At 51.7% G+C, this 11,539-nt stretch overlaps 5 protein-coding genes across 20 annotated transcripts; 3 read left to right on the plus strand and 2 right to left on the minus strand.

The window, feature by feature from the left end:
* Nucleotides 1-284: 284 nt before the first annotated feature.
* H257_11027 lies at nt 285-1,440 on the minus strand. Of its 2 annotated transcripts, XM_009837833.1 has the most exons (6): nt 1,305-1,440; nt 1,117-1,237; nt 937-1,033; nt 790-879; nt 653-735; nt 285-582 (listed from the first exon to the last, which is right to left on the minus strand). In XM_009837833.1, the coding sequence occupies exons 1-6, from the start codon at nt 1,417-1,419 to the stop codon at nt 372-374; spliced, it is 717 nt and encodes a 238-aa protein (XP_009836135.1). In that variant the 5' UTR covers nt 1,420-1,440; the 3' UTR covers nt 285-371. The 2 variants fall into 2 exon arrangements, with proteins under 2 accessions (XP_009836135.1, XP_009836136.1); XM_009837834.1 differs by having other exon boundaries at nt 285-735.
* An 82-nt stretch (nt 1,441-1,522) lies between these two features.
* Nucleotides 1,523-4,594, plus strand: H257_11028 (hypothetical protein). Of its 14 annotated transcripts, XM_009837836.1 has the most exons (11): nt 1,523-1,763; nt 1,811-2,062; nt 2,117-2,177; nt 2,220-2,491; nt 2,582-2,690; nt 2,759-2,875; nt 2,942-3,044; nt 3,096-3,221; nt 3,262-3,615; nt 3,969-4,199; nt 4,258-4,594. In XM_009837836.1, exons 1-11 carry the CDS (start codon nt 1,556-1,558, stop codon nt 4,429-4,431), a joined length of 2,007 nt encoding a protein of 668 aa, XP_009836138.1. In that variant the 5' UTR covers nt 1,523-1,555; the 3' UTR covers nt 4,432-4,594. The 14 variants fall into 14 exon arrangements, with proteins under 14 accessions (XP_009836138.1, XP_009836141.1, XP_009836147.1 ...); XM_009837839.1 differs by having other exon boundaries at nt 2,220-2,690; XM_009837845.1 differs by having other exon boundaries at nt 2,942-3,221.
* Nucleotides 4,595-4,699: 105 nt separating this feature from the next.
* Nucleotides 4,700-7,957, plus strand: H257_11029 (hypothetical protein). The gene is made up of 3 exons (XM_009837849.1): nt 4,700-5,128; nt 5,193-5,405; nt 6,341-7,957. The coding sequence occupies exons 1-3, from the start codon at nt 4,733-4,735 to the stop codon at nt 7,805-7,807; spliced, it is 2,076 nt and encodes a 691-aa protein (XP_009836151.1). The 5' UTR covers nt 4,700-4,732; the 3' UTR covers nt 7,808-7,957.
* Nucleotides 7,958-8,140: 183 nt separating this feature from the next.
* H257_11030 lies at nt 8,141-9,938 on the minus strand. Of its 2 annotated transcripts, XM_009837850.1 has the most exons (3): nt 9,324-9,938; nt 8,619-9,267; nt 8,141-8,562 (listed from the first exon to the last, which is right to left on the minus strand). In XM_009837850.1, the coding sequence occupies exons 1-3, from the start codon at nt 9,882-9,884 to the stop codon at nt 8,189-8,191; spliced, it is 1,584 nt and encodes a 527-aa protein (XP_009836152.1). In that variant the 5' UTR covers nt 9,885-9,938; the 3' UTR covers nt 8,141-8,188. The 2 variants fall into 2 exon arrangements, with proteins under 2 accessions (XP_009836152.1, XP_009836153.1); XM_009837851.1 differs by having other exon boundaries at nt 8,141-9,267.
* A 246-nt stretch (nt 9,939-10,184) lies between these two features.
* On the plus strand, nt 10,185-11,264 carry H257_11031 (hypothetical protein). The gene has a single exon (XM_009837852.1). It carries the CDS (start codon nt 10,210-10,212, stop codon nt 11,236-11,238), a length of 1,029 nt encoding a protein of 342 aa, XP_009836154.1. The 5' UTR covers nt 10,185-10,209; the 3' UTR covers nt 11,239-11,264.
* The last annotated feature ends 275 nt before the right edge of the window (nt 11,265-11,539 follow it).

The raw sequence follows: 11,539 nt of genomic DNA on the forward strand, positions 1-11,539 counted from the left end.
GTATTAGTATTAATAGTACTTGCTTCTAAATCTGTTATAATTCCATAAGATGTAGATAAAATATATAAACCTTTTTTTTTTATTTTAAATAAATCTTTATTTTTTATATATATTCTTTTACTAGGTTTAGATATTCTTATTATTTGACAAATTATCTTATTATTGTACTTACTTTACGGTACAATATTTACATGTTTCCATTGTATTAATACTGTAGTATAGTACTTTACGGTACAATAATTACATAGTGGTGTGAAATCCAACATGTAAAGTACTACTCATACCGGTACTACTGTACAATTTACATGTTTCCATTGTAGTAGTATTCCTGTAGTACTTTACGGTACAATATTTCCATCGTGGTGTCACTTCTACTGGTCCAGATGGTCTTGCTTGTCGAGAATGGCTTCGCTGAGCTTGACCAAGTACTGCAATTCGACTGTGAGTCGCTTGGACGTGTCAAAGTCTTGGTTCGAGTCGAACGCTTCCGCCAGTTTTTGCATGCACGCTTCGATCTGGTTGGCATTATGCGCCTTGTGTCGGTCGAGCTCGTCCATGGACGTACACTCTTCAATCTCCTCCCTGCCATCCATCCACCCATACCCATATGTATACATGATCGTAAGAAACTGGCTCAAGAGCGTCACGCTACCTCGCTTCCATGATGGCCATGAGCGTCGCTGGGTCGACAAAGGTCGTGGTATCGCCTAAGGCGTCGATGCCGTGCAAGTGCAGCTGCCCCAGACGAAGTGGATGAGGCACTTCATCCAAGATATGGCAGAGTCGTACCAGGTAGTTGGCACGGCTCGTGGGAGCTTTGAGGAGGTTATACGCTTGGTTCACTAATGCCGAGTTGACCACCGACAGCTCCTTCTCCACCTATAAGCCACATATGAACACATCGACAGGACGCTGACGACGACAGGAGATCCGTACGTCCGACTTGGATCCATACAAATCAGGGTGCATCTTCTTTTGCAGCGACCAGTACAACTGCTCGACTTTCTTGGCGTCGATAGCAAACGACTCGGGGCTACGAGGTGATTGATCATGACCATTCACCATGGACGACGTAGGATCGTCATCGATATTGGGACGGTGACGACGACGACGTACATGCCAAATATCTTGAAGTAGTTGCACACGCCTTCCGCCCGCAGCGGTTGAATATGGCTGCAGGATGCACAGAAGAACGAACAACAGTCCGTGGGTTGGCCACATTTCCAGCACACGTCACCTAGACGACATTTGTTCCATTGGTATCCTGCGGGGAGCATGCATGTCCGAGGAGCTGTTGTGCGTACGTGACTTGTCGGTGGAAGCCCCCCCACATGGTGTTTGCTGCACGGAGCCATGGCATCGGCGACTGCTCGTCCATCGCCGCAACGGCAACGCCGCCGTGACAACTCGACGCAACATGTTCAATGGCGTTAGTTTTTATTGCCCCCCCCCCTATATTAATTTAATCATTGATCAAATTCCATACAAATATAAACAAAATTTAATTGTAGAGGTGGGCTACCAGAAAACGACGGCGATCGACAACATAGTTTAGATGGGGAATGCAGCGAGCGATGGATCCACGAGTGCCGCGTCCATCTTTGACGCGGCCCAGACGTCCGCGCTGGACAAGATCGTCAGCGAGCAGTCGTACATGATGAGTGACAGCGTGTGGGTAACGTTCTTCACGCTTGACCAGCCTCTGCTGGACATGCCACCCGCAACTTTGCAGCAGTTCTTTCGGCCATACGCACACAACTTTGGTACACCATCTCTCTATTTGTCTCCCTTCTGACGTGATTCCATCTAGCACGCAACACGGTCCGGAGTGGGAACTTTCGCATGCTCATTCGACATGTCACGCGCAGTGTGCGGTATCTGTCGCCGCCGCGGCACCACGCCGACACCATCGTGACCACCACCACGACGGTGCTCGCGACCGAATCCTTCCACGTGATCAACGTCCTCTGCGTCGTGCGGCACTTTATCAAGCACTTCATCGAGCACAACTGCGACGTCGTGACTTTGTTCGCCACCGAAGGCAACAGCACTTCCTCCTCCAGTACCATCCCATTCTCCATATTGTTCATCGCATGCTCATCGCTTCACGTAGCAGACAACGACATCGCCGTGGACTTTTTAGATGCCCTGCTTCTCCTTCTCTTTGATGCTCCAACGTAAGCCCATCACGACCGCGCTCTCTTACCTGGTTGCCGTAGAGAGGACACATACGACCTCCATCTAGAAGGGATCAACCTCCTGCTCGTGCTTGCATCGTCCACAGCCTACCCCTCGACATCAACGTCCATGCATCCGACGCTTCTCGATGTGTTCATGACGCATGCATCAGCATCCGACGAGCGAGGAGGTGGTCGGCCGTCACAGCGGGCCGATGACCTCGTCAAGCGACTCCTTCTATCGTACTTGGATCAACTGCCAGCCCCGCGCATGGAGTCAGCCGCCGCCATCGCCGCCACCGCCGCGCTTCCCCGTAAGATTTGGATCCGAGTCCTACTAGTATATATTGCATTCATCTATTTGCCTTATTTAATTCATTTCATCTATTTTGTGTCCTTCATAGCGTCCACAACTAGTAGTTGGGACAACGTGGTCGAGTTTTTCAGCGAAATCCAAGTGTTTCCGCTGGCTGACCGCAGTGCATTGCTGCTGCTCGTGCTGGTCACTGCCAGGTGAAAGAATGCATGCATTCGCCTACAACGTGCTTAGCAACTCATGTATCTTGATTGCGTATACACAGCAACGGCGGCGGCGGCAATCCATTTAGGAAAGCGCTGGCGACGCTGGCCGATCGCGACGAGTCACGCATGCTGGCTCATAGTCTGCCGTTCTCGCACGTTGTGGCGGTGCTTGGCAGGTAAAATGATCATTCTTGTATATATGGGGATTTGTATGGGTGCGCAACGAATATGAATGTTGTTAGGAACATCCACATTGAGTTGCACGCAACGTTGCTGTACCACGCGCTACTCCTGAACCCATCGTTCCGCGACGCGCTGTGCCGACCCGTGGACGTCGATCACTTTGTACCTTGTGTTGTGTATGCAAAGTATATACTAAACAAAGTATGGGTGCAGGTCTTACCACTGCTGGAAGCCATCTACATACACACGCTATCGCCCCCGCGCCTGTACACGCTTCTTGCTGTCCTCTTGCACCTATCCGAAAACCCACCCGTGGTGCAAACACTCCACCAGTCCCAGGTACACACCGAAAATAGTGTTATTTTTGACTTGCACTTAGGTGCAGGACCACCAAACGTGGTACCAAGAGCGGTACCTTTGCGATTTGTCGGCAGCGAGTGTGGGAGTTCTCGTGCTGTGTCGTGTGCTCAAAGCCAACTTGAGTGTCTTGCATGACTCATTGGTGCAGTCGATGGCCATGGCGTTGCTGTGGAACGTCATGCAGTTCGCCAAGAACTTGCACCCGACTGCAACCCAGAGCCTCGTCAAGTTGCTGGCCCACGCGGCCAAGAAGGAGCAACTCCTCCGACCAAGTCCTGACGAGGCGGCGGCGTACCTTGCGACGGCGCGGGACCTCCTGCTGTGCATCCAACTGGGGTGCACACCGCGGCTCCTGCCAGCGAACGCGCAGCTGGTATTGTCCTTTTGCCCAAAATGTGGCTGACTTTTATGCAAATTCTTTGCCAAATCGATCGATCGATTGTTTGTATTGACGTTTGTATGGAAAGGTCGTCCAGTATCACACTAATTTCAGTCACACACTAATCGAAGAGTGGATAATTTGATTGGCCACTTGATTCGTGTTCTGGGTTTTGATTGGTCGATAGATTGTCTGCCGATTTGGGTTATATTCATCGACTGTTGTTGGTTTGGATATATAGTAGGTATGGAATAAATAATTATTTATATTTGATACAAGACCGTTTGTTGTTTTGAATAAATGATTATTTATAAGTTTTTCTATTTGATCACACGTTTTTTCCGTAGATGTACTCGCTGTTGCATGCGAGTGACGTGTTGAATGGGTTGGCCATGCACCCGAGTGAAGCGCTTCGGGACGACATCGCGATGGTGTTGGGCACCGTCGCGTACTGCAGAGCGATGGTGGACCAGGGTGACGACGAAGGGGACGGCGACGACGACGGAAGGATGCACGACCTGACCATGGAACAAGTGCTGGAACGCATCCAAGGCGGGTGCAAAGCGCTCGCGCATTCGGTACGACTGTACGTACATGCGGAGTTGAGTTGGCTCATGGGCTTGGTGGATATGGTAGACGGCCAGCCAAGAGCAACCAGAAGTGTACTATCGATACGAAGCGCAAGACGAAAGCACCATGAGGAGAGACGATGGACGCATGTTCTTCATGCCGAGGCTGTGGCAGGAGACGGTGCGGCATACCACCGACCTCGCATGGAGCCCAGACAAGATGGTGTTGTCGTCGGGGTAGATGTAGGCAATGTCCATGGACGAGCGCAATACTAGTAGACTTTATCATGTCCCCCTGTTCTCGTGACGTACGTACGCAGCATCGACATGCTGCTTCCTTCGAGGAACCCCATCGTGTACATGTCATGTACATGATGGTACAGTTTCATCTTTGAGCAATAACGATGAAGGTCCAGAATGAGAAGAGTACAGTATTTTAAATCCGGGGTTGATCGACCATACAAATAACAAGCTATATTTAAACATTTCGAAATAAAATTCGTCGGAGACGACCATAGATCCTGCATTTTTGTGCCGAAACAATGAAGGACGACGACGTGCTGGAAGACATTGACTTTGACGACCTGGACGACCACTTGGAGCAGTTCCAGCAGGACGACTTCATCAAGGAGGCGCTGGCTAAGGGTGTGGATCTCCGCCAGTATGCGCAGCAGATCGATCGCGAGCTTCGCGAGGTCGAGATGGAGTCCATCACGCAATACGTGGCCAAATCGGCCGACATCGTGGACTTGTACAACCAGGTGCAGTCGTGCGACGACATCCTCGCGCGCATGCAGGAGATGTTGCTGGGCTTCCAGGCGGACTTGGGCGGCATTTCCGACGAGATCCGCAACCTGCAGAACGAGTCCATCGGCATGAACGTCAAGCTCCGGAATCGCCGCGAAGCCGAAGAGAAGTTGCGCCTCTTCCTCGACCAAGTAACGTTACATGCATGACTCCATCCTTTCCTTCTCACGTCATCATGTACATGTTCCTTGTCAGGTGTACATTCCCCCCACGTTGATCGAAGGCATCGACGACGGCGACGTCAACGACGCGTACATTTCGTACCTCATGATCCTCCACAGCAAGTTGGCGTATGCGAAACTCAGCCAGGCGGCCCCGACGTCCCTCGGCATCGTCCCCGCGACCGCCAAGGCCGTCCAGCAGGTCGACGGCGACCTCGAGAAGCTCAAGCTTCGCGCGTGTGCGCAGGTACAACGCCCCTCTTGTTTTTCCCAGCAACTTGCTCACATATCAATCATTCGATGCCATCTCTTTGCTATCGGCTGTGTTCTACCATTGCTTGTATGTATCCTCAAAGTTGCTCCGCCACGACCTCCCCTATCATGGAATCGAGTCCCCGTTGCTGTGCAATGCACCGGTTGTTTGTATACAACTTGCTAAGCAACCAACCGTGTCATGTCGTGTGGTTGCATATATATATATATACATTTAGTTATCATTTCTATATCAAGTACCTCTAGTTATTCCAGAAAATATTGTATTTTATAAAAATATATTTTTAATATAAAAATATAATGTTATTCCAAACACGCCACGTTTATGTTACCATGAGTGCGTGTGACTTTCCAAACAAGTTGCAGTGCAACGTCGTATTGTGGATTCGGTCCAAATTTACGAAGCGACGCCATGATTGATTGGCTACTTCTATGTTTGAGTGGGTTTGATTGGCTCTTACAGAAAGGAGAAGAAGTAGATTCAACCAATCACAGGAGTTTCCAGTGTGTTGATGCAATCTTGATTCATGCGAATTTTGTTGGGGAATTTATACCAAAGTCCCATGTATTTCTGTATATATATAGTCCCATGTATTTCTGTATATATATATATATATATATATATATATATAATGCATTTCACCCGACAGAGTCGTCATTTGGCCAAATAGCTTTCAAATTTATTTGAAATCCTATTTCGTCTTGTACACACTATACGATACAAATATTCGTATATATGTGGGTTTGTCCAATGCAAACTTGGGTCAAACGTTTGGATTGGCAGAAATTCGACAGGATAGCGTGATTTGATTGGCTTCGGCGGATCTTTTCAAAAGACATTCGATTCGTTTCCAGTTTTCGAATATCGATGATTCGACAATATTTATATATATATAAAATCTTGTATAGATCCGGGAATGGCTACTCGGCCGCATCAACGACCTAAAGAAGCCCAAGACAAACGTGCAGATGGTCCAGCAGACCACATTGGTCAAGATGAAGTACGTGCTGTTCTTTCTAAACGACCACGCGCCGTCGGTCGCGTCCGAGCTCACGGAAACGTACGCCGACACGATGAGTCGGCTGCTCGTGGGGGTATTCAAGGCGTACCACACGGCACTGTTCAAGTTTGTGGACGAGAGCGCGGGGCGGACGGACGTGGTCGCGGTCGAAGAAGCGTCGCTCAAGGCGTCCATGTTCAGCTCCCGCGTCAAGCCGACCAATGCATTTGCTCTGGGGGATCGCGACAAGGTGGTCGAGAATGCCGTGGCGCCGCCCATATTGGTGCACATGGCGCAGGCGGAAGGCGGGAGATGGCCATACGAAGCGCTCTTCCGATCGACGCAAGTGCATCTCGTGAACGCTGCCACGTCAGAGTATTTGTTTTTGCTCGACTTTTTCAAAGCCGCCGAAGGCTCCAATCCCGTGCGCGTTCGCGAGCTATTCCTTCGCATATTTGCAAAAACACTCAGCTTGGGCCTCGAACAGCTGGAAAACTACCTATGTACGTGCTACGACGCGATTGGGTTGCTGCTCATGGTACGCCTGACCTTGCAACACCAGCAAGTTCTGCAGCAACGCCGAGTTCCCGTGCTCGAGACGTACTTGAATCGCGTATTGTTGCTCTTGTGGCCGCGGGTATATGCAGTGTTGGAGCTGAACGTGCAGAGCGTCAAGACTGCCAAGCCCAAGAAGCTAGGAAACGTCGAGCTCCATCCGCATTATGTGACAAGAAGGTACGCGGAATTCGTGGCGAGTGTGCTGGCGCTCGTGCCCGACGCAGCGGCGGCGGCGGGCGTGTATGGCCACATGGCGGCGTTGCGCGGAGCGTTGGTCGAGTTGCTCGACAAGTTGGCTGAGAACGCGCACAAAACGGCCAAGGACAAGATTGTGTTCTTGATCAACAACTACGACTTGGTTGTGAGTGTGGTGCAAGAGCGAAAGATCGAGTCGGACGAGTTGTTTGACGAGTTGCTGACCAACTCTCGCGACAAGTTTGTCGAGGAAGAGTTGCTCAGCCACTACGGGCCGTTGATTGGGTTTGTGCAGCAAGCAGAAGCAAAACAACGTACGATCGGTGGTGGGGATGCGACCATCCCTCTTGACAGCGCCAAGGTCGAGCGTATCGTAAAGGACTTTAATGGCCAATGGAAACGAGGCATTGAACACATCAACGCGAACGTGATGAAGTTCTTTAGCAATTTTCGCAATGGCATGGAAATTCTCAAGCAAGTGCTCACGCAACTGCTGCTGTACTATACGCGGTTTGTGGACCTGGTCAAGAAGAGCTGGACGCGGCCGCCCAGCTTTAGCAACGACATCGTGACGACCCAAGAGATCTTGTACGAGATCAAAAAGTACAGCCGGTCGTTCTAATCATCACCTTGTACATTGATACTTCACCTGAAAAGATTTAAATAGACTTTAGTTGGTCGAGTTTTGGTACTATTATACTACGTTACTAATACGTAAACCGGTAGTACGTACAGTTAGTAACTTGTATTAATAAGTACTATTAATACTACCGGTACCTAATGTTAACTGTACTGTACACTGACAGTGAACTTTGTATATACGGTGTGATGCTATTGACACTATTTGAAGTCACACACACTAATTCGATGGTTACTGTGGTTTGATTGGTCACTTCGATTCAGCACTCGAAATTCGAATCATACGATGGAGGATACAAATCCCAAGATAAATAAATGGTCAAAGCGCATGTATTTGTAAAAGACGGTTACATATGACGCCCTTTTAGAACTCGAGTGGACGGACACGCATAAACTCGCGGATCTGGTCGTCCGTGATGGCGGCGCGCTTGGCCTGGAAGGCGGCGTTGGTTTCCGTCATCACTTGGATCAATCGGTCCTTGACGACCCCCGACATCATGCGGCCGCTGCCGTATTCCTCGGCCAAATGCGCGAGCTCGGCATCGTCTTCGAGCATGAACGTCAGGTACTGGAACGGGATGTCCACGTCCAGGTTGGCGCCGTACTTTTCATGGTCGGCTTTGGTTTCCCCGCCGCCGCTGAACGCAAAGCGGCGGATCTTGTCGGCGACAACGTCGTCCGCGTCCGAGATGTAGATGGTCGCCGACGCGTTGCTGCCGCTCATTTTCGTGGACGCGCCTGCACACCCAACCACATATCATCAATTATCATCATATAGACCACCATATATATACCTTGCAACGCTGGAAAGAACTTTGAAAAGATAAGCGTGGGTTTCTGGTAGCCTATCCGGGGCGCGACATCCCGCGTCATGCGGAAGTACGGGTCCTGATCGATCGCACAGGGGATCAAACATCGGAGGTCCGTCCGGCCCGAGAACGGCACCGGAAACGTCTGGGGGAACGACGGGCACGCCTGGACGGCGGGGAACGCCGACTTGCCAATATTGTCACTGCCAGAGAACCCAAAGATCCCGCGCACTTGATTGTACGTGACACATTTTTGGATCTTGAGGATCTCGGGGTACATGGCGCCAATGTAGTCGGCGTTGCGAAATATGAACGTCTTGGCCGGGTCGAAGCCGCATGCGATGATGTCCTTGGAGTTCTCCCACGCCATCACTTCGCTTTCTTCGAGGGTCTGGTCCTTGAACAGGAACTTTTCATCGTCCGTGAGCTGGATCACGAGCGGCACGTCAAACACTTTCTGCAACCACGCTGTAAATGTAAACGGAATCAGATGGCCCAAGTGCAAACTCCCAGAAGATGGGCCGCGGCCCGTGTACAGGTAGAACTTTTGCCCGTTCTCGTACAGGTCGAGGATCTCGTTGAACTCACGGTGGGCAAAGAAGTACCCGCGGCGGAGGTACCGATGCGCTGGAACCTATTGGAGTATGTATATGAGGGCTAGTAGTACTACTAGTAGTAGGACGCACGCACCCCCGTCAACCGCTCGACGCGCGCGACAAGGTCCTCGGTTAGCGTCGAGCACCCAAATGTGTCGATGAGCTTCTCGTAGTCGACGCCGCCTTCCGCCTCCACTTCCCATGGGGTCACGGTTTGGCCGCTGGACGCACCATGCAAAGACGTGTGATGGGCATACTTGGCTTGGCGCATGACCAAGTTGGCGCCGCTCGGGATGGCGGACGTGGCGTCCACGGGTTTGGCGGTCGCAGACGGTTTCGCAGGCTTCTTGGACGCTGGCTTGTCTTTGGGGGCGGCCGACGCAGAAGCCGCAGCCTTTTCAGCCAGCTTCTTCTCCTTCTTCAACTGACTCTTGGATTTTTCACCGTCCGCCTTAACGGCGTCCGTCGCAGCAGCCTTGGCAGGCTTCGGGGCAGCCGCAGGGGCCTTGTACTCTTGGCCGGTCGCCGTCTTGAACTCGTCCTTGAGCTTCTTCAGCTCCCCAAGCTGCGTTTGGAAGTCCTTTTTCTCGCCCTTCAATTGACGGATCTCGTTGCCTTTCGCCACGATGGCGGCTTCCAAGGCTTGACCTGTCATGACGATAACCAGTTCTGAAATTCGAAATGGCCATCAATCGAGTGGAAAATTGTGGTGGACAAATCGACACGTCTATGTCTATTTTTATTCGTTTCCATAGAAACATCAAGATGTCATTGACGCGGTCTTTATTATTTCACCACTAGAATTTGCACAACTCGATTAAATACGCCCGTGTTCTACTTCTGCTCCCAGACGACATATTAAAAGCGGTACCGCTTCCTACTTCAAGTAGTGGATATGTATTTCACAAAGTTATTAAGACCTCTTTCGTTTGATATCCCGTATTAACCAATCTTTCTCGACCTGTATACATTAATATTATATGACCTTTTTGCCATTTTCACAGTGCGATGGCGACAACCACGCTCCACTCTGGCCTGAGCCACCCCGCGATGCGCGCGTGGACCGAGCCTACGCTGCATGCGTCCCAGCTCATCTACCCGCTCTTCATCACGGGTCGGCCAGACGACAACCCGATCCGCGGCCTCGAGCCGAACGTGCAGTGGGGCAACCGCGACAAGTACGCGTCGCTGGTCGCGCACTTGGAAGGCCTCGTCGCCAAGGGGCTGAGCAGCGTCATGTTGTTTGGGGTCGTAGACAACAAGGACGCGTCGGGATGCATGGCGGACGACCCATCGACGCCCGTGATCGAGGTCATGGCGGCGTTGCGCGCGGCGCTGCCGTCGCTGCTGCTCTCGTGCGACGTGTGCATGTGCGAGTACACGGACCACGGCCACTGCGGCCTGCTCAAGCCCTCCCCTCACGGCGGAGAAGACATCATCGACAACGCCGCGACCGTCTCGCGCCTCGGCGCCATCGCGCTCGCGTACGCCCGGGCCGGCGCGCACATGGTGTGTCCATCCGATATGATGGACAACCGCATCGGCGTGATCCGCGCGACGCTCAACGCGCACGGGTTCGCGCACGTGAGCATCATGGCGTACACGTCCAAGAAGGCATCGTGCATGTACGCGCCGTTCCGCGACGCGGTCGAGTCGACGTTCAAGGGCGACCGCCAGCGGTACCAGCACCCCGTGGGCAGCCTCTCGCACGCGCTGCTGGCGTACGACCGCGACGTGGCCGAAGGAGCCGACACGGTGATCGTCAAGCCGAGTCTGTTCTACACCGACATCGTCCGGGCGCTGAGCGACAAGAAGCTCGTGCCCGTGGCGTGCTACGTCGTGTCGGGCGAGTACAAGATGCTCAAGGACTACGGCGACTCGACGGGCTCCATGGACGCCGTGGTGCGGGAGGCCCACTTGAGTCTCGTGCGCGCCGGCGCCAACATCCTCATCACGTACTTTACGCCGTTCATCCTGAACCGCGTCGCCGGTTGGTGATAAAGGTGTAACTAATAAATGTATCATTCACACTGAATAGTGCTGAGTTTTCGACCGTCATTCTTGTGTCGGAATGAATGTTCATATTGATGTTGTTAGCAGTAAACTGGTTACTACTTGTTAGAAGTATGTATTCTGCATTCGAATACAGAGTGCTTGTAGTCCTGCTGCCACATACGTGCCAGAGCCATGACGCTGTGAATGCCGACAAGTGCCGTTGGACGAACTTCATGGAGCTTCCGCTGCCTCTTGGGTGACTCTTTCTGCACAAGTCGTTTCGTAACAGTCCGTTACGCCACATGGATTGGTATC

This window comes from Aphanomyces astaci, assembly GCF_000520075.1.
Source record: "Aphanomyces astaci strain APO3 unplaced genomic scaffold supercont1.31, whole genome shotgun sequence".
Taxonomy (NCBI): Eukaryota; Oomycota; class Saprolegniomycetes; order Saprolegniales; family Verrucalvaceae; genus Aphanomyces; species Aphanomyces astaci.